This window comes from Trichosurus vulpecula, chromosome 6 (assembly GCF_011100635.1).
Source record: "Trichosurus vulpecula isolate mTriVul1 chromosome 6, mTriVul1.pri, whole genome shotgun sequence".
Classification (NCBI taxonomy): Eukaryota; Metazoa; Chordata; class Mammalia; order Diprotodontia; family Phalangeridae; genus Trichosurus; species Trichosurus vulpecula.
In genome coordinates this window covers 258,874,344-258,896,098 of record NC_050578.1, presented here as the reverse complement: position 1 = coordinate 258,896,098, position 21,755 = coordinate 258,874,344, and the positions used below count along the sequence as shown (strand labels likewise).

General features: G+C 49.7%; 1 protein-coding gene across 2 annotated transcripts; it reads left to right on the top strand.

Moving 5' to 3' along the window:
* The first annotated feature begins 1,409 nt into the window (after nt 1-1,409).
* Nucleotides 1,410-18,599, top strand: SPI1 (Spi-1 proto-oncogene). Of its 2 annotated transcripts, none has more exons than XM_036762248.1 (5): nt 1,410-1,591; nt 4,501-4,594; nt 15,251-15,438; nt 16,455-16,644; nt 17,096-18,599. In XM_036762248.1, the coding sequence occupies exons 1-5, from the start codon at nt 1,481-1,483 to the stop codon at nt 17,413-17,415; spliced, it is 903 nt and encodes a 300-aa protein (XP_036618143.1). In that variant the 5' UTR covers nt 1,410-1,480; the 3' UTR covers nt 17,416-18,599. The 2 variants fall into 2 exon arrangements, with proteins under 2 accessions (XP_036618143.1, XP_036618144.1); XM_036762249.1 differs by having other exon boundaries at nt 1,414-1,591; nt 16,488-16,644.
* Nucleotides 18,600-21,755: the final 3,156 nt, after the last annotated feature.

The window sequence follows — 21,755 nt, the reverse complement described above, 5'->3', positions numbered from 1 at the left end:
GGGCAGTATGCCCTGGAGCTCTCAGCAAGGTGAAGTTCCTGCTTCCTCAGCCTTCTCTCACTACTGAGATGCCCTCCATGGTCCTGTCCCCTGGAACCTTAGAACACAGAATATTAGTCTGGAAGGGGCCTTAGAACCCTGAACTCCATGTTCCAGGTCTTTCCCCACACCAAACCGGCCTCCACTCAGGTGCCAAGCTGCACTTTTCTGAAGGGTTGGCTTGAGCCTGTCACCCTTCCTGCTCAACGAACCTCAGGGGCTCACTGTTACCTTCAGAATCAAATAGAAGTCACCTCCTCTCTCTCTGATACTTAACACTCTTGGTGACCTGACGCCTTTTGGTCCTTCCAGCCTTCTCACGTTTCTGTTCCCCTCCACACTCCCCAGCCCCTGGCCAGCACGCTTTTTGTCAGATAGAACACTGCCTCTCCACTCTCTATCCTTCATACTGGCTGTCTCCCTCTCCCCCACTCTCACCTCTGGAGACTGTCTTCTCGTCATTGCTTTTTCATTTCCATGGCTTCCTTCAAAACTCACAACAAAGTCGCCTTCCACAGGAGACCTTTCTCATATTGCCCAGCCACTAACACCTTCTTCTTTCAGATGACCTTTCTTTCTACTCAGGATATAGAACCTCAGAGCTAGAAGATACCTTAGAACGCAGAATATGAAAACTGGAAGGGACTTTAGCACATAGAACATGGAATGTCAGAGCTGGAAGGGGCCTTTGAGCATAGAATATCAAAGCTTAGAAGGGAAGCTTAGAACATTGAACATCCAAGCTAGACTTTAGAACATAGAATGTCAGGGCCATGGAAAATTCTTAGAACATGGAATACAGAGTACTAAAACAGGGAGGAACTTCAGATTACAAAACCAAATGAAAACAGCGCTGGCTACATAGAAATCAGGTTGGGGTCACCCCAAGGAGATCTCACAGGAGACCTGGGGGTTATTTTGCTACAGGGAGCCATGGCGATACCAGCCATTGCCACTGCCTGCCTGGGAAGCCACTAGGCCCCATCAGGCCTTTGAGGGGAAAGGTCCAGGTCTCCCAGGCCTTGGCCTAAGTCCTCTCCTCCCCCTCCTGAACCCACTGCCCCTTTTCAGGCTTCCCCCCAGCCCCGAGAGGGCTGCCTGCTTCCTCTGAGCTAGGGGCTCCGGCTTGGTGGCCTTCCCAGGCTGGGCTCCTTCTGCCACCTGCCTCATGGGCCAGCCAGAGACTTCCTGCAGTGAAACAGATTTATGCAAAAGGGCTGGGGTGGTGATGTCACTCTGGGGGGGAACTATCTCCCAGCTACAGGCCCTTCGATAAAATCAGGAACTTGGTTTGCTTTGCAATGGCAAGGAAGGGGGCTCACGTCGGGACCAGTCAGGCCAAGGGGCAGGTCTGAGGCTCCTTCGAAAGCCGCCCTGCCCACCCCCACTGGGTGCCCGCCTCCCACCCCCAGCCCCACCAGCCCTGACCCTGTGGCTCCCAATGCCCAGGGGATCCGGAGTGGGCCCTGCCGAGGCAGGGGAGCTGACGGGCCCTGAGATCGGGTGGATGTTACAAGCGTGCAAGATGGAAGGATTCCCCCTCGTCTCCCCTGTGAGTATAGGGGCTCCCTCCCCCTCCTCTTCCAGTCCCCTCTGGTTTCTAATCAGTGGGAAGCTGGTGTTTCCTCCCTGGGGGCCCTGGATGAGACAATTGGGACAGGGGTTTTGGAGTGACGGGAAGCTTAGTTAGGGACTGAGGGTGGGAGGAATGGAGGCCAATGGGTGCTGAGGGCTGGATGGTGGTGGGGTTTGTGAGCTAAGGGCCTCTGCCCACTTATTTCTAGCCTGGAGCTGTGTGGATTTGGCCCCAACACTAGATGGAACACAGGATGGAGAGGCAGATACTACAGAGGGTGGGGCATGGAGGGCCTGGGTCAGGGATGTATGTGGATGAATGGGACAGAAGCTCCCTGCAACTTTGAACAGAAAGAAGGGAATGGAAGAGAGAGTAAGACTGAAGTCAGGGAGAGGGGCAAAGGGGGTACAGGTTCAGGGAGGGGTGAAAGTAGAAACAGGTGGCAAATACCCAGAGCTTTGGGGCAGGGGGTGGGCTAGTTGGCCCTATGGTGAGGCTCAATGATTCTGGGAGGCCAGGTCAGGAAAGTAGGTGATGGGGGGGGTCAAAGGGCTGGGACATAGACTGGTCCCCAAGACAGTAGGCTGACGTGGGTATGGGCTCTCAGGGGAGCCCAGGAGCCCAGGGTGGAGAGGGGGTCAGGTGTGGAATGGAATGGCAGAGGAAGGACGAGGAGGACAGACCCTCACAGTGCTCCTCTGCCCTCTCCTTGGGGCAGATCACCAACTCTCTCAATGGGGTTCCATTTTCCTTCCAGCCGCTATGAGAATGAGAGATGGTGGGGGCATTTTACTGGGCTCAGCCCAGCCACTCTCCACTTGACTCAGGCTTTCCCAGCCTGGCTAAAGTCCTACTCGGGGTGGAGCCCACAGCCAGATCTTGGGATTCTGAGCTTCCCCCACCCCAGCTGAGGGCTAGCCCCTCACTTTCTCATCCAGCCTGAGCCTTGTGGTACCTTGTATCTGTTCAACCCCTTCTTCCCTTTGGAGACCTGGGCTCTGAGATCTCCTTGGTCTGAGATGTGGTGGGAGGGGAAGACTAGATCCTCTTGGCTCCCACTCCACCCCACCCCAAACACCACCTCCAGGCTTAGGGAATCAGGCTGTGTCTCGGGAGCAATGCTTAAAGAGTCTCTGTTTCTCCAAACTGTTGATTTCTATAGCACAGAGGCCTTCCCCCATTTCCCATTTGCTCCCATGTCACTTCAGCCCTCGATCTCCAGATAATTCAGTCCTGACCCATCGCCCTGGTTTCTTGGGATCCCTTGCTTTTGCGGGGTTCTCAGTAAGGGAGGGGAACTTCTACCAGGTTTGGGAGGATACTGAGCATTTGGGATGCCTCTTCCAGGCCAAGTTTCTGTGGCTGCCCCCCAAACCTGCTTTGGTCCCCAAGTCTGGGTTACTTGTGTTTCTCATCATTACCGGCCTCTGTGAATAAAGGGGGAGGCCCTGGCTACTCTTGGGGCAGATCTACGTGGGAGTAGAACAGGCCAGGGGGAGGGGCGGGGTGGGGTGGTGTCCAGCCTACCCAGCTTTAAGCCACATCTGGTTTAGTTCAGAGAAAACTTAGGAGCAGAGCTTTAGAGCTGGAAGGGTCACAGAGGCCACAGAGTTCAACTCCCTCATTTTACAAGTGAGGAAACAGTCCCAGAGCAGGGGAGGGACTTAGCCATCTCCATCTGTATGATGGAGATGGACAATTCAGCCAAAGCGACCAGCCCCAGGAACTAGTCCCAGGCCAGGTTCTGAGGGAGAGAATTAGCTTAGCTGGGTGTCTGTTGGTGAGAAGCGGCCCTAGGAGGGGGTCTGTGAATGTGAGGATGAGGTGTGGATTTGGGAGGGAGGAGGCCAAGAGTGGTCAAGTCATGCGACAACATGTGTGGGTGTGAGCGAGGGTGGGGAGTGAGAGAGGGTGGACGTTCTCCCTCAAATGCTTTTTTTGGAAGTAGGTGGGGACTGAAAACAAGGGGGTACCTGAAGGCAGAGTGAACTTAACTGTGTGTGAAGGGGGAGGACAGGTGAGTGAACGTGAGACCTCACGAGAACCAGTGGGAAGGGAGGAGAGGAGTGAGGGCTGGGGGGGAGGGGGGAGCCGGGGGGAAGGGAAGAGAGGTAGAGGCAAACATAGGTAAGTAGACAGACAAATAGATGGGTAGCTAGATTAGATAGACAGACAGACAGACGGATGGATGGGTGGATGGATGGATAGATAGATAGAATATTAATGAATCATTTATTATATGTCAAGGCATTGTAGTAATCACTGAGATACAAATACAAGCAAGCAAGGGTGTTCCTCCCCTCAAGCAGCTTCCATTCTAGTGGGAGAAGACACGAAATAAAGGGGAGCCCGAATGCAGGGAACAAGAGCAGTGGGGTGAACAGAAGGGCTGGAAGGGACCTCGGAGGGATCGAATTTGACCCTTCAATTTACAGAAGGGGAAACTGAGGCACAGAGAAAAAGATTTTTCCCAGAGTCACACAGCCACTAAGTATCTGGGGGTGGGGGGATTTGAACCCAAGGAGGAGATACTATTGCTTCCCTCAGATGCAGGCACTGACGTCTGACCTCTGGCGTGTGTGCTCTAATTTTGGACTCTAGGCTCCTTTAGGACTCCCCTAGGGCCATAAGAGCTGGTGTCCTCATCTGTATGAAGGTCTTGGATCTCTGACTCTACTCCACCCCCAGTCCTGTACTCATACACACTTTAATTCCACCTTGGGAAGGACCCTCATGTCCTAGTTCTCATCTTGCAGATGGATAGGGAGAGAGAACACAAGCTAGGAAGGGGCTATGGATTGGGTGCTGGGAGTTGGGGGGTGTGTAGGCCAAAATGAAGACCCCTAGATCTTTGGGCAGGACCTTATGGCTTCCCTTTTCTACAGCCATCAGAAGACATGGTGCCCTATGACACAGATCTGTACCGCCAAACTCACGAATATTACCCGTATATCAGCAGTGATGGAGAGAGCCACAGCGGTAAGTGGTTCCCATCTCTCTCAAAGGCCCTATGGCTAGGGTGGGGTTGGGGGAGAAGGCAATTGTCGCATCCTGCCAAAGGCGAACATACCCAGGGACCCACATACCAACAAGCATTTATTAAGCACTGGTTAAGTACTAGGCTCTGGAGAGGCAAAGGCAGACACAATCCCTACTCTTGGGGGTGTGTGTAAATCTTCTCTCTTCACTGTGCTCCTCCCTAAGCCATTGGCAGGTGGCTTTGAAAGCTTTCCTAGAACATCTGTTATTTAGAAGAGCTTAGCTAGGAGGTGCATGTGCTGGAGGAGTTATTATCATCATTATCACTGACTTCCTTGTTACCTTGATCGTGATCAGAAGCAGCATCAAACCCCAGATCTAGAACTGGGACGCACCTAGGAGGTCATCTAGTCCAGCCCCTGTGCTTTACAGAGGCCGACACTGAAACCCAAAGAGTCTCATCACTTCCTCGAGTTTACACGTGTAGTAAATGACAGAGGGGGGGTTCAAACTTGGGTTCTCTTACTTAAAAACCAGCAAATCTCAATGACTGTGCTATGATAGAATCACAGGAATGCCAGAGCCAGAAGGAACCTTAGAACCTAGAATGTCAGAGCAGAAGGGACCTTAGAAACCATAATGTCACACCTGGGAGGGTCCTTAGGACTCAGACTGTCAGGGAACTTAGAACACCAACTGCCAGAACTGCACAGAACCTTAGAATTTTTAAAGCTGAGAGAGAATTTAGAATCCAGAATGTTGGAGCTAGAGAGAACTTTAGAACAAAGATTAGAACTGAGTAGGGCCTTAGAACCTAGAATCTTAGAGTAGGAGGGACCTTAGAACACAGAAGGTCAGAGCTGGGAAGGATCTTAGAACAGAATGTCAGAATTGTGAAGAGCCTTAGAATATGGACTGTTAGAGCTAGGAGGAAATTTAGAACCTATAATGTTAGAGCTGGGAGGGCCCTTGAACAAATATTGTCAGAACTGACCTTAGAACATAGAATTCCAGAGCTGGGAGGGATCTTAAAACACAGAATGCCAGAGCTGGGAGGAACTTCAGAAATCTGGTTCATCCCTCTTGTTCCACTGCTGAGGACAGCGGGGCTTAGAGAAAGGCAGTCTTACCTGCGGGGATGCAGATGGAATCAGGGTTGCCCCTTCCATTGGGGGAGAACTTTGGACCCTGTGCTGGGGAGTGGTCCCTGAGGGTCTTGGCCCACCACCAAGCAGTGTCATCTCCTAGCTGAGGTTGGGGCATATAAGCAGACAGGAATAATACAAGGTAGGGTGTGATGGGGTGAAGGAGAGAGCCAGGCCACCTTAGGTGAGAGTGATCACTCTTGGCTAGGGGGTGGGCAGGGAGGCATTGGGAAAGTATTCATGGAGGAAGGAGCACCTGAGGAGAGCCCTGAAGGAAGGATTTGAAAGATCCCTGCTCCCCAACAATGTAAGAAGAGACAGGAAGGGCTTTCAAGCCTCTAACAGAGTTAGGGCTTCCCCATCCTCAGTGAGGGAGGGGTTTGGACCCTGTTCCGCTGAGTGGTCTCTGATAGCCTTGGCCCACAGCCTGACAGTGTCAGCTCCTAGCTGAGGTTGGGGCTCCTAGCCAAAGGCAGTAGAGGTAGGGGTCCAACGCAGCTGAACTTCCTGACAAGTGGAGAAAGACAAGGCTGTCCAGTCACAGGAGGCCAGGAAAATCCCAGGGTCCCGGGGGGACTGAGGCATCCAGGATGCTAACTCTGAGGGTCATTTGGGATGAAGATAGAAAATGTGCTGCCCACCCTTCCACCAAGATGGGAAGTCTGTCAGGGAAAAGAGACCCAGGGATCCTGGATTCAGGGTTTGGGGAGCAGAGCTAGAATTCCTGGGGTGCCCACGAACCCAGAGCAAGGCTAGAAAATGGCCCCTCCCCATTAGGTCTTGAAGAGTTGGCAGGGGCAGGAAAGAGGTTTCTTGAGGCTGAGCTGTGCAGGTAGATCTAGGGTGAACCCCCAACCCTGACTCCCAAGAAATCTGGATTCAGAATCAGAAACAACAGTATTACCTCCAAATACAGTGGGCAGTGGGCAGACTGCTAGATGCCCATACAAGGCTGGCATTCTCTAGAGCCACTTCTGGAAGCCACATCCACAAGCCCTTGTCGATTCAATTTCATTTTTATTAAGCACCAACTATGTTGGCATCCACTTTGGGGGGTGGGGCAGGGAAGGGGGATACAGGAAGTCAGCACCTGAGAGCCCCATCTGGGAGCCCTTAGGATTCCCGGGGACCCCTGTGCCCCAGGGCCCGGAAGGCTTCTTTGAAATCCAGGAGGTCTGACTCCTTCTTTAAAAAGTGCCATAAAATGATAGTGTTGCCCGTATGGGAGGGGCTGCTTGAGAGTTCTGAGGAATCACCACTGAGTCACACCCCGAACCCTTCCCTGACTGTGCAGTTCCCTTGAGGAGCTCAAGGGAGGGATTGATGGATTACAGGCCTGGGGGCTCTTGTCAGCTTTACCTCATAAACACCATTCTCCCTTCCACACTTAATCTTCACCGTAGTTGTGTCTAAAACTCCATAGGCTCAAGGCAATGGGGTGGAGGGCCTGTAGCAGGAAGGCCGTGGAGAGCCTGACAATGCCTAGGAATCACAGAAGTGATGGAGAATCATTGTCCCTGCCCCTGGAGCCAGATCTTCTGGCCCAATGGGGCTAGAAAGCCCGGTGGAGGGAGCAGAGGTAGGAAAGGAGAGAGCCCGAGAGCATCTAGCCCAGCTCCAGGACCCAGGACAGTCCCAGAGCCAAATCTGGGGCTACCCCAGGGAACATCGGAAGACGATGGGGTCAGTTAGCCTGGAATTCCCCCACCCCACTCATTCTTCTCATGGCCCTGGGTTCAAACCCCCTGGGGTCCCCGGGGCTGGAGGTAGTAGCCTTAGCCTGGACTAGACCTCCCCTCTCCCCCCACGCACTGTGCTGGGAGGCATCCAAACACTAGTTACTTTCCGATCCTAAGATCTGTTTCACCGGAACAGAGGGTCTGGCAACCCCTGGTGGCCACAGGGAGCAGTGCAGGATAGCTTCAGTCACCTGAGAAACCAAAGATCTCCTGGGGGTGGGGGATGACCCAGAATTTTTGGGCTGAGTTCCTTCCTCCATCCCTGTACCGGGACTCAGTTTTCCCACCTGTAAACTGGAAACGATCCCAGCTCTTCTATATACCAAACAAGAAGTGGGATGGCAAAAAGGCAGAAACGCTTGTCTCCTGGCCCTGAGCCCACCTGGGCCTGAGTTAATATCCCACTGGTCAGGTGAGCTGGGGTCTTGTGAAGAAATCCTATCTTGCCTTGATTTGATGGGTGTCTAGGTCTAGTCACTAGGTTCAAATAGACTTTTTACTAAAAACCCCATTATGCCCCGCCCCCTCAAAGTCATGAGTATTAGGATGGGGGCTAGAGCCTTAATATGGATGGTAGAGGAGGAAGGGTGGAAGAACCATAGGATGAGAGCAGGGGAGAGATGATTTTAGGGACATCTGTGTACCTATTGTTTCAAGCATATTGAAAGTAAGAAAGGGGGCCTGCCCACTTACCCTTCAGGTGTTCCCATCAGGACCTCCCTCCCACTCCCCCATGGGCTCTGTTTTCTGGTGTCCCTCTCTGACTGCTCCCAAACATGGCCCGACAAGCCATGGGGACTTTCCCAATCCCCCCCTCCTTCTGAGGCACCAGAGGAGGGAATTTCCCTTCTTCGGAGCAGGGGCCCCTCCTCTTCCCTCCCCCTTCCTTCCACCATCAACCCCTGGTCTTTAACTGCATCCATACTGACTCCTTCATTGGCCCAGTTCAGGAGAGAAGTGATCCTTTCCCCTTCCTCTCCACTTCCTTTCTCCTCTCCGTTTTCTCCTCCCCACAGGCTGGAGGGAAGCATCTGCCCAGCATGGCTCCCCTGCCCCTCCCTGGCTTCCCCCTTCTGTGACCACCCAAGGCTCTTTGCTGGAGAGAGATAAGGCTGACTGCTGGACGTCCAGGAGTTTCAGGGGTGGGGTTCATTCTGAGAGTTGGTTTGATTGATTTCAGATTTAGAGGTTTTTCTGTGTGTGTGTGACTGAGTAGATGACTCCACGTTCAGAATAGGCATTCGTCTACTTCTACTGAAAAGCTGGCATCACCATTATCTGGAGACTTTTGCCCTGGGTAGGGACCGGCACAGAGGTGGAAAACGATCCCTGTTAATAGCTGGCATGCATGATGATTTTTAAGGTTTGCAAAGTGCCTCATTTCCCAAAAAGCCCCTGAGGCAGACATTAGAGGTAGGTTATTCCCATTTTGGGACTGAGAAAAGCTGAGGCTAGGAGAGGCTGGATGCCTTGGTGCAACTCCCCCAGCTAGCAAGGAGTGGAGGCACATTTCAAGCCCAATGTCCTTTCCGAGTATGGAAGAACAAACACATCTGGTTCCCTGATGCTAGAATGAGACTCACTAAACATTTTTTTTTATAAATTCATGCAACTACTATTTGTTGAGTGTGCTAAGTGCTTGGAATTCTGAGCATCGCTTTGATAATCCAGAGACAGGAGCAGGTGCCAAGATGCCATTATAGAAAGTCCCCCAGATGGAGGAAAAGTGGCAGGAAGCTCTAGGGAGGGGCTGGGGGAATGGGGAGAAAAGCAGCAGACATTCAATGTGGGTGAGGAAACAGTGCCAGCGAGAGGAAAACATTCCGCATTAGGCTCCAAAGATGATGGGCTCCTGAAGACCGTCCCATGAAGTCACTGGCCCACAAGGGCTTCTGGGGGTCAAAACAAAGCCATGGTACCATGTGTCCTGGGAGGCTATGGGCAGCCCTCCTCCCCACACCTTCAGAGAGGGGGCAGATGTGGAAGCAGAGAAGGTCCAGAAAAAGAACCTTTGATCAAGGAGACTGGGGAGAGGGAAGGAGGGGAATGGATCATCATAAAACATAAAATGTCAGGAAACCTTAAAACATAAAATGGCAGAACTGGAAGGAATCTTAAGAGAGAATGTCAGAGCTGGGAGAGGATCTTAGAACACAGAAGGTCAGAGCTGGGAGAGAACCTTAGGACACAGAAAGTCAGAGCTGGGAGAGGACCTTAGGACACAGAAGGGCAGAGCTGGGAGAGGACCTTGGGACACAGAAGGGCAGATCTGGGAGAGGACCTTGGGACACAGAAGGGCAGAGCTGGCAGGTGGAAGAGCCAGAAGGAAATCCAAGTCTTCTGACCCCAACTTCACTGTTCTTTCAATGATGCCAGCCTTCAAATAAGGGGTCTTGGAACATGGAGTGCTGGAGCTGGGAGGGACCCTAGCGATCACTGTGATAGCACTGTGATATCCGGATGCAAGAGCAGCTTGAGTCTGAGTGCTGGGGTGCATTCATTCAGCAAGCATTTCTAAAGCCCTTACTATGTATCAGACACTCAACTGGAGATACAGAGACCAAAAAAGAAACAGCCTCTGCCCTCAAGGAGCTTATACTTTAAGCAACATGTACAGAGACAATTAAATACAAAATATGTGCAAAGTAATTTTCAGGGGGAGAACACTAGCACTTGCATGGATCAGGTCAGGCTTCCTGTGGGAGGTGGCCCTTCAGATAAGCTTTGAGGGAAGCTAGGGATTCTCTGAAGCAGAGACAAAGAGTGAGTGCATTCCAGACCTGGAGAACAGACTATCAGGACACAGACAAGGAACCCCAGAAGATGAGTGTGGCCAGATCGCAGAGTACAGGAAAGTTATAAGCTTGGAAAAGTAGGCAGGAGACTGATTTTGTGGAGGGATTTCAAAGCCAGATTTGTACTTTTTCCCAGAGGCAAGAGGGAGCCATTGGAGGTTCTAGAGTGGGGGAGTGACTCCATCAGACCTGTGCTTCAAGATTGGATCCTGCATGGACTGCTTTTCCTTCTGTGACCCTAGGCAAGGCTCTTTTCCTCTCTGGCGTTTAGATTCCTCCCCTATAAAATAAGGGGGTTGAAGTAAATGATCTGAGGTCCCTTCCAGCTCAAAACCTATGACTCTAGGATATAAGAACAGACTAAATGCTGAATGTCCATGACCTATATCTATCATATCACGCCAACAGGAGGCTCCAGGCTTAAACACCAAATCCCAGAGTATTAGAATTAGGAGATCCCCCTGGAAGCCAGAAAGAAGAAAGTTAGGACACACACAAGGAAGTAATGCTTCCCACAATGTCATGTTACATCATGACAGGCTAGAGGTAGAATGTAGGCACCTTGAGGACAGGAACTGCTTTTGTTATGTTCTTACATATAATAAGCTTTTTAACAAATGCTTGTCCACAGTAACAAGAAGCATTTATTAAGGGCTTACTGTAGACACAGTCACTGTGTTAAGCAGAGGGTAGGGAGTTCTAAATAGAAGAAAAGACCTGATGAGAAATAAAAGAGGCCTTGCAGGCCCTTCCTGAAAACAGAGGTTCTGAGAGGAAAGGGGCCACAGAGCGGAGAGATCTTTCAGCATGAGAAGATCAGTGAAACTTGGTGGACAAAGTGTGGAGAGACGGGAAATGAATGGCTGAAACAGAAATAAATTCCTGAGCGATAATGTCACGGTGTGTGGGGTGGGGTTATGGGCCACTGGAGATGCTGAGGATGTGGGCCCAACCTTAGAGGTTGACATCTAAGATTAAGGGGCAGTCTTCCCCTAAACTGCCTCAGGCATTGCTGTCAAGGGAAGAATCCTGGGCTGGATAGACCATGGCACCCACCCAGGGGAGACATTCTGATGAGCAGGTGTGTCATTATCCAAAGAGGGCCCTTAGGAGTTGGTCCACTTGTTCCATCAATACTGCTGTTGCTCAGAACTGTTTGGAATATCCTCTATTGCAATCACCTTCAGGGATGGTTTATGAGATATATAAGAAAATTGGGCTCCTTACTTTGTCACAGCACTTTATTGTTGGGCAGAAATATTGTAGGTGGTGCCCCAATTTATGGCAAGCTAGGTTCCTGCATAAGGTGTTTTAGGTCAAATATGATTTTCTCATAGAAACAAGATATTAATAGACTCTGGACCAAAGGTGTAATGTTTTATGGGTCACTGGGGTCAAAGAATCCATCACCCTTTGGGTAAAGTGGTAGTTAGATACTCTATATTTAGCTAGACTTGTCTTCTAGTGATAGACACATTCAATAGCCAGGCCCATCCTTGAAGCCTCCACATCTTGGCAGAACCTACCAGAGTCCTCAGGCACAGGCTTTGAGACCCCAGGGTCACCTCCATGTTACAATCCTAGGATCAAACAGCCAGAACTGGAAGGGATCCAGAGGCCATCTAGTCCAACCTTCTAACCTTAACAGATAGCAAAATTAAGCGACTTACCCAAGGTCACACACATTGTAAGTGACAGAGGTGAGCTTTGAACCCAAGCCCTTTGACTCTAAATCTAGTGCTTTTTTGATTGCACTGCACAGAGGAAGGCTTTGGGAGAGGAGAAGCAGCTGTCTGTGTGTGTGGTGTGGTAGGAACAGCATTGGACTTGGAATCAGTACAACTGCATCCAGATCTCGGCTCTGAAACCTACTAGCTATGTAGTGGTGGAAGAATCACTTGACATTTCTCTGCCACGGCTGATAATATTGGGGAGAACAAACTGGTGGGGGCTCAAGCTGATGGCACAAGAGAAAAACACCCTTGTCTCCTAGGTACCTGAAGAGATGTAGTAGTCATACTGTGGACACCTGACCTAATGGTATAAATGGAAATTAAGACAGGGAGCTTATGTGAGCTACATTTGAAATGGGGACAATGAGAATCGGAGGATGAGCCACACAGAGTGTTTGAGCCAGAAAGAACATTAGGAAAGTGCTTTGTAAAGACTCACATCTAGTAAAGTGGGAGGAACTTAGCATCTCAGACCTAACTTTTTGTAGAAATGACCACAAACGCCATAATTAAATTTTTTTAAAAAAACAACAAAACCATTGTAACATGTGCACAGGCAAGCAAAACAAAATTTCCACGTTGACCATGTCCAAAAATATGTGTCATTCTTCATCTTCACTCCTTCACCTGTCTGTCAAGAGGTGGGTAGCCTGTTTGGCCATTGTGTTGATCAGAGTTGCTAAATCTTTCATAGTTGTTTGTCTTTCCAACATTGCTCTTTTTGTAGAAACTGCTCTTCTGGTTCTGCTCACTCTACTCTGCATCAGTCCATGAAAGTCTTTCTGGGTTTCTCTGAAACAGACCCCTTCTCCTTAACAACACAATAACATTCTATCACTTTCCTCTGCCACAACTTGTTCAGCTTTTTCCCAATAGGTGAGCTCCCCTTAAGTTTCTTTGCCTCCACAAAAAGAGCTGCTGTAAATATCTTCATACTTATTAAGGAGTGTACATACTTAATGGGAGCAACACAGCACCCAATCACATTAGCTTTCATTGATTCAAAAGGTGCCCAGAAGAAGAGTGGGGCTCTGAGGCAGCTGAGAAAGGAGTTGGAAGGTCTTATGTCAGGCTGCCTCCTACAGGAAGTCTTTCCTGATGTTCCCAGTTGTCAGAGTTCTGTCCTTCCTGGAATCATCTCCGGTTTACCTCTGTGTATTCCCCTAGTAGAATGTAAACTTCTTGAGGGCAGGAACTGTTTCTGTTGCTTACTTCCTGCTTGTGTGTTCCTTAGGCAAATTCCTTGAGGTCTTCCTGGATTTCAGTTGTTTCAACTCAGGTGATTTGCAGGAGCCTTCCCAGCTCTAGACCTATGGCCTCATCTTCTATTTTGTCTTTGTAGCCCCAGCTGCCTTGCATACAGTAGGCACTTAATAAATGTTGGTTAGGTTGAATTAAATTAATCAAGCAGGCAGCTATGTATTGAGTAGCTACTATATGTGTGTAGCATAACAAGAGGCAACTGGCATAGTAGATAGAGGATGGAAGCCAGGTTGGGTTCAAGTCTCACCTCTGATAAAGGGAGGCTGTGTGCTTTGCGGCAAGTAACAGCCTCTCTATGCCCCCAGAAAGCTGTTTTAGGATTGTTAACTGCAGAGCAGGTGGCAATCTACATTGGAGAGGCAGTTTCCTCTTCCTGGACATCCCTCTTCCAAGGAAATCACGAGTCGGGTCCAAATCTTTTTTTAGATGTTCCGGGCTTTGGGGACACAGAGACAAAGATGAAACAACCCCTGTTCTCCATGTTCTAATGGGGGCAACATTATGTACTGAGATAAACAGATACTAAAGGGGTGGGAACAAGAGAGTAGCTGTCAGTCAAGAGCCCTTGAATTCTTCATCTTGACTCAACACCCTAAACAAGTGTGTTCATACACATAACAAGAGTATTCACACACACAAATATGTTCACAGATACACAAGTGTGTTCACATACACACACATTCACAAACCAGTATATTCACACATACGTAAGTGTTCACATGTATACAGTGTGTTCACACATGAGTATGTTCACACAAAATGTGTGCAGATGTACACGAGTTTGTTCACACATACACAAGTGTGTTTCACACACAATGTGCACACATATACACAAGTATGTTCACAAACCAGTGTGTTCACACATATACAAGTGTGCACACATGTGCACAAGTGTGTTCACACATACACATATGTTCACAAGCCAGTGTGTTCACACATACACAAGTGTGCACACATATGCACAAGTGTGTTCACACATACACATCTGTTCACAAACCAGTGTATTCACAATACACAAGTGTTCACATGTACACACATATGTTCATGCATGAGTATGTTGGCATAAATGTGTACACACACAAGTTTGTTCACATATACACAAGTGTGTATGCATACATACAAGTGTGTTCACATGAACAAATATGTTCACAAGTGTGTTTGCACACACGTATGTTTATGCACAAGTACGTACACACATACACACACACATATATGTATATATGCGCACACACCTTATTCAGCAAGCTCCAAATGACTTTTGACTCTTTTTAAGAGCTCATTTTCCTCCATTTAGGTTATTCCAAAGAACACAGTCCTGGCACAAACACTCTGCTTGAACATGTGAACTTCCCAAGGCCCATCTTTGGAAGGGGCAATCCTCTTTTGGGATGAGAGGCAGGCCCCCTCCACCTCTGGGATTCTATGTCTTCTCCCCCGGAGTCCTAGGTTTAATACCCACCTCTGACACGTAGAGGCTGTGTGACCTTGGGCTAGTCTCTTCACCCCTCATCTGTAAAATGAGTATAATGGCACCTGCAGCAGCTGCCTCCCAGAGCAGTTGGAGGAATTGTGTGAAATGAAGGAAGCGGAGCATTCTGTAAACCTCAAAGCACTAGATAAATGTCAGCTATTGTGGTTGTTGGTGTTTTTTGTGTATGCATGTCCACAGATGGGGTGTAGGGGGCAGCTGGAGAAGGAGGAGGAGGAGCAAAGACAGGGGCGGGGTAGCAAGAACACTAGATTTAGAGCCAAAGGGCCTGGGTTCAAGAATCCTGGCTTTGCTGCCCCTGTGACTTGGGACAAGCCACTTCCACAATCTGTGCCCCAGTTCCTTCCTCTGTAAAATGAGGCTCCTTCTTGCTCTAGCTCATAAGTCTTGTGGCCCATTGACTCTGTGGATGCCTCGATTTTCCTCAGGCTCCCCCACGTCTCCCCCATGAGGTTTGGGGGCCCTCTCTGACAGCCTCTTTGCTCCCCATAGACCATTACTGGGACTTCCACCCCCATCACATGCACAATGAGTTTGAAAGCTTTGCTGAGAACCACTTCACAGAGCTCCAGAGCGTCCAGCCCCCCCAGCTGCAGCAGCTTTACCGTCACATGGAGCTGGAGCAAATGCACGTCTTGGACACCCCTGTGCCCACTGCCCATGGCAGCCTCAACCACCAGGTAGGAGCCCGGAAGCCTCTCTCCTCAGTCCTGCCCTGGTCTCATGTCCCCTATCCCCATCCCTGTCTGTCCCAGGAGAGCCCTCCCAGGCGGCCTGTGGTGAAGCTGCCTGGACTGTCACAGGAAGCTGACGTGAGGTCTTACCCAACACAGTTTCCTGCCAACGGCCAGAGTGCCAACTGCCACCCCCCCGCTGACCTGACCCCCTGACTGACCTCCCATACCCCTGCCTGGTGTAGTAGATTCAGAGGCAGAGGTCCTGGGTTCAAAACCCACCTCTGCCCTTTGCTATCTTCTCCTCACCCATCCACTCCTCAATGACGCCCCAACACATTGGCTCCAATGACCCTCCAAGAAACCTCCTCCTCTCCACCTGACCCTCTAGCTCTCCTTGACCTCAATAACACCGAATGACTCTCAACAGCCTCAATTTACCTTTAAGCACACATCCTTAATCTTATTAACCCTCTCCAATACCCCCTAACTCCACTGACCCCCCCGGTGACACTTAATATCAAGTGACCCATGGTAAGGCATTTAACCTCTTCATCTGTGAAACGCGGACAATGGATTTGATGGCCTCTAAGGCCTTTCCATTGCTAAGTCTATGATACATTGACCTCCAATGCCCTTTCCTATTCCCACTTGCCCTCTGAGAAATCCCCAAGGTCTTGACTAACCCTCGATGCTCAATTTATCCAGCACCTGTCCCGCATCTTACTGATCACCCAAACCCCACAGCAGCTTCCCAAGGCAAATGCCCCTCAATGTTCTCTCCTGACCAGAGTGACCTACCACACTTAGAACTCCAGATTGACTTTCACGGGTCCCTTCAAAATTCCCTCCCAATGGTGCTGAACTGATTTTCACACTCATGCCAAGCATCTGGTCCCACCCACCTCCATTCACACCTGATTTGTCTGCTCATGGCCTGTGTCACATCTCCCGTGTCACCATGTTTCTGCCTCCCTTTCCTTGGCTCACTGATCTCCTCTCACTGGTCCCTGTGTCCCCAGGTCCCCTCACTGGCCCCTCTGCATTCCTCCCAGGTCTCGTACCTGCCCTGCATGTGTCTTCAGTACACTTCCCCCACCCAGCCCAGCTCCGACGAGGAAGAAGGTGAGCGGCAGAGCCCCCCACTGGAAGTGTCTGATGGGGAGACCGAGGTCCTGGAGCCTGGCCCAGGAATCCTACACGGAGAGACAGGTCAGTGGCTAATCCATTAAACCCCACAGAATTTTCCCGCTGCAAACCTCTGCCTCATTCTCTCCACCCTCTCCCTTGGACTTGTGGCATTGATTGTTTGAACACCAAGTGTCAGATTTGATATTTGTTCCTGTCAGAGTTTGTCTTATTGAATTCGGCCTCTCAAGAGCTTGTGGGATGCTGTCGCTGAGTGTGTTAGCCATCTCTCCCAAGCCAGAGGCCAGAGATCTTGGCTTTGCCAGTCAATGGTTGTATGGCCTCAGTCTCCCCATCGGGACAATGAGGGCCCCTTCTAGCTCTAAATCCAAGGATTTAGGGCTATTGTGGATTGCTGACATGAAGGGGGACTTCTCTATATCTCTAGCCTTTACCATGGCTGAGGCTAGGAGACAGGGACAAGGGGAGCCAGGACTGTCTGAGATAAACTGAACTCCGTCTCTCTTCCCTCCAGGTAGCAAAAAGAAGATCCGTCTCTACCAGTTTCTTCTGGACCTTCTCCGCAACGGGGACATGAAGGACAGCATCTGGTGGGTAGACAAGGACAAAGGCACTTTCCAGTTCTCCTCCAAGCACAAGGAGGCCCTGGCCCATCGCTGGGGCATCCAGAAGGGGAACCGTAAAAAGATGACCTATCAGAAGATGGCCCGAGCCCTTCGGAACTACGGCAAGACGGGCGAGGTCAAGAAGGTGAAGAAGAAGCTGACCTACCAGTTCAGTGGGGAGGTGCTGGGGCGGGTCACTCTGGTCGATCGGAGGCACCAGCCCCACTGAGTGCCTGCCAGCCCACCCACACCCCCCAATGCCGGGCCTTGGCACAACCCCACATCCCTGGCCCCTGCCTCCATGGGACAGGAAGGGGAGGCCCAGACTAAGGGGTGGTCTACCCGGTGGGCATGGTGCTGCCCCCAAGGGTGGTACTGGTGCCAGGGTGGGAGGCTAGACCCCACACCTACCTGCTGCATTAGCTTCCCCGCTGCCTGTAGCATTAACCCCACGTTTAGGCCTCATGGACCGATAGAATAAAGGCCTTAGTGGGTGACAGACCTTGGAGGTGTCTGTTTCCCTGACCTTCCCCATAGTCCTAATCCCCACAACCCCTCCCTCTTCTGAGATCTCCAGCTACCTCCTAGCTTGTCTTCTTCCCTGGCTCCCTAAGAACTCTGGCCCTTGCCTTTCATTCAGGGCCCTCCCCTTGAATCAACCTCGGACCTCAGGGGTATGCACACCACGAAAGCCTCGCTTCATGCAGTTGGGTATGTTTCTCAGGAGTTGCCTGTAAGCCAAGTTTCTGTCCATTGAATCCTCTGTTAAATGTCTCTTGAGGAGCTCACTAATTAAAGGGATCCCAGAAAATCATTTCATGAAATGAATTAGTGCATTGTAACATCATCCCGAGGTGACTCTGGATTTCCAATACCAGCTAGTTTCTATGGAAGTCCCATATTCATCAACCTCAATCTGGAAGCTAGCTAAAGACAAGGAAATGTGTAGTAGAAGTCTTGGAGCAAGCCAAATCAGTGCACTAAAGCTCTTGCACTTTAATAGAAGAGCCCCTCCGGCCCTCATTTAGAGCCAATTGACTCTTACTTTAGGCACAATTCTAATGTGCTTGGTTATCAGCTTCCTTCCCAGCCTACAGCAGAAGGGAAACAGCAAATTAGAAGTGAAACATCCTTCTAAAGAAAAAAAGGGGTGGGAGGAAACAGATATGAGGATTCAAAATACCCAGTGGTCTGGGGCCACTTAGTGCAGGGACAGCCAGCCCCACTCACCTTTGTAGATCCAATGTATCATAATCCAAGATTTTCTTCCCCATGATAACCCTGAGCCGTCGAGAAAAGTGTTCTTTACGACTCATCTCCTTGGTTTAAGAATATGAAGGTATGTACAAGAAAGACATTTCAGAAATATTGCCGTTGGAAATGGTTGAAATAAAAGGATTTTTGGCGCTTAAATGAGTCAGATTCACTTCTGTGAATTCCACCATCTTCCATGCCTACTATGTGCCAGACAATAGAAACTCCTCAAGGGCAAGGATGATTTCATCTTCGTCTTTGTATCCTAAATAATTCTAGTATAATGCACATAGTAGATGATTAATAAATATTTCTTGATTAATCGATTTCCAGACACTTCACAAGGCATAAAATATAAAAAGACAAAGACAAAACCCCAAAACCACACAAAAACCCCTCTTCAAAACCCCACCGCAAATAGTCCTGGCCCTCAAAGCATTTAGATTCTTCTGAAATGATTCTCTCCTGAGGGTGGATAAATGAGGTGCTGTTTATATAAAGCAGGCTCCACTTGAAATTCAATCCTTGACCTACCTCAATACGGTGTTCAAATGATGATAGAATTTGCTCAGCTGCTCCTTTCTTCCCTGCACAGGACCCAAAGGTCTGAAGGAGTGACCAGATGCTTATGACGTGTGATTTGTGCTGTAAAAGGGCCACCTGCCTGCCACGATGCCTAAAATCCCACTATTAGAAACACTCCTTTGGGGGAAGGTCGGGAGGCTCCTTTGAAGATGCGCCAGATTGCCAGGTGGGGGAAAGAGCCTTTCCATGACAGTTCTGACGAGCTATTGTCGGATGAGCGGCTGGTCTAGTTGGAAAGGAGGGAAGGAGAACAAGCGAGGGGTGGAATGCAAGGAATAGGTCGGGGCCTAGGGTAGAGGGTCAAGGGCACTGGCAGTGCTGTGGGAGCAGACCCCGAAGGAATAGGGATGAGAACAGGACTTTGGTGGGCAGCATGAAGACGTGCAGTGGTGGGAAGATAAGGAGAGAGGAGGGAAGCCCAAAACTGCCAAAATCAAACTTGGCCCCTTCTTCAATTTTGCCAAAGGAAACTCACCAATATTAATGATTGATCAATCCTGTCAGTGAACAAGAATTTCTTAGATGCTTAGCTAACCTTCAAGTGCTAGATTTCCTGGCTATTCCAGTTTACTATGTGTCAAGCCCCTGCCTAAGCACGGGGGATACAAGGAGAGGCCAAAAATAGCCCCTACTTTCTTTTTTTTTCATTTTTAAAAAATTTAATTTTTTAATTTAAAATTTAAAAAATTCAACTTAAATACACAATAAAGAAAAGAAAAAGAAACATTATAAACTTAAATACAAAATAAGAAAAGAAAAAAAAAGCACGTCATGTGCACAGCAGAATGTAAGAGAGGATTCCAAGTACATAACAATGTTTCCATTTTAAGAAAGCCTCTATAATAAATATGACACGTTGTGTCGAAAGCTGTCCATCTTTTCTATGCTTCCTCGTAAGTTTTCTTTCTCTCTTGTACACTTTTTACTCTGTTCTTTCCCCACCCCCTTCCTCCCAGGCTACAATTAAGCACAGATATATATTTTATATAGATATACACATACACACACATATAGACATATACTTTTCCTAACAAATTCTACCCTTGATCTTTGTGTGTATCTCGTATTTCTTGTATCTCCTGACTCCTTTACTTTATTTCTACCAGCTACCTTGCCCTCCTGTACTTAACTTGTCCTCCTCCAAGGATCCCTCCCATTTCCATAAATCTAAACACGCTTCTATATCTCCCGTTGACCTATTCCCTCTCCCTCCCCTCTAAAGATCCCGAGCCCCTACTTTCAAGGAGCTCCTATTGGTCATCATGAAAACAGCTCTGTTCATCCAAGACAGACAGCAAGCACATGGAAGATAATCTCAGAGGGAAGGTGCTAGCAATGGGGGACCCTTAGAAAGACCTCCTGCAGAGGTAGGCTGAGTCTTTAGGGAAGCTGGGAGGCCCAGGTGAGGCGGGACAGCAGTCCAGGCACAGGGGACACACAGTGCAAAGGCCCGGAGGTCACGAGATGGAGTGTTGTCCGAAGTGGCCAAGGTCACTGGTCTGGAGAATATTCAGCAGGGAGGGAGGCTTAAGAAGACTGGAAAGGGAGGAGGGGGCTCATCACTTCTAGACCCACGACCCCGCTGCTCACTCAAGCCTTGATTGACATCACCTCCCTCAACTTCCTCCCCCCTTGGATGGAAGGACTGGAGGGTGGAGTAGTCAGCTCCTCCCAAGGCTTCCTTCGTAGAAGACAGAGAGTGGACGCTCAGGGCACCGCTCCACTTTGCACCCGCCGCCCTGCCTGGTGCCCACTTCATGGAACGAGAAGCCCTCTGCCAGGTGCCCCCTGGAGTCCCGTCCCTGCCCCTTCCTGCTTCCTTTTGTGCATGGTCTCCCCGTTTGGATTGTAAGATCCCCAAGAGTGAGGACCACCTTTCCTTTTATTCATTGTATCCAGCGTAGCCCAGCGCCTGACATTTGGGGGCTTAATAAATGCTGACGATTATATCGGATTGCATGAACCCGTCTCTGCCCTGGGGTACTTGCTTGCATTCTACCTGGGAGAGCCAACAATGATATAAATTATTAATAACTCACATTTCTATCATGCTTTTAAGTTTTGCAAAGCACTTTCCTCACAACAACCCCATGAGGTACGTTGTAAAGTGTTTATTAACCTCATTTTATAATTAAGGGAAGAGGATTTCAGAGATGACTCAACTTGCCTCTGGTCATATGGCTACTAGTAAAGCAGGCATCTACGTAGTCTAGAGCTGGAAGCAACCTCAAGGGCCTCATTTTACAAATACGGAAACTGAGGCCCAGAATGGTTATGTTCATCACAGGCAGGATTTGAACCCAGGTCCTTTGACTCCAGAGGCTAGTGTATTTCCACTGTGTCACATTCCGCTAAACCCTGGTTTCCAGGCTGAAGGGCAAGGGCACCTTCCCACCATATCTGGCTGCCCTCACATCCTAGGCCTGTGACCCCAGGATTGTACCACCTCTGCCTCTTCCTCGTGTTCTATAGTATGACCTTGACCTTCATGTTGAGGGCTATGGGAACCTCTGGGGGACTGGGAGTCTCCCGAATGGGACAGACAGAAGGACAAGATAGAGGGCATGTGTGGGGTGGGGGTAAACAACACCAGCCAGTTCAACAGAACCTCTTTGGCGGCTCAGCTCAGTCTAGGACCCATTAAGCAGGTGCCAGGGAAGAGGGAGAAGCTCTGAGCTGGAGGGTGGTGGGTGGGTCCAGGCCACTGACCTCAGAGAATGGGCTCTCCCC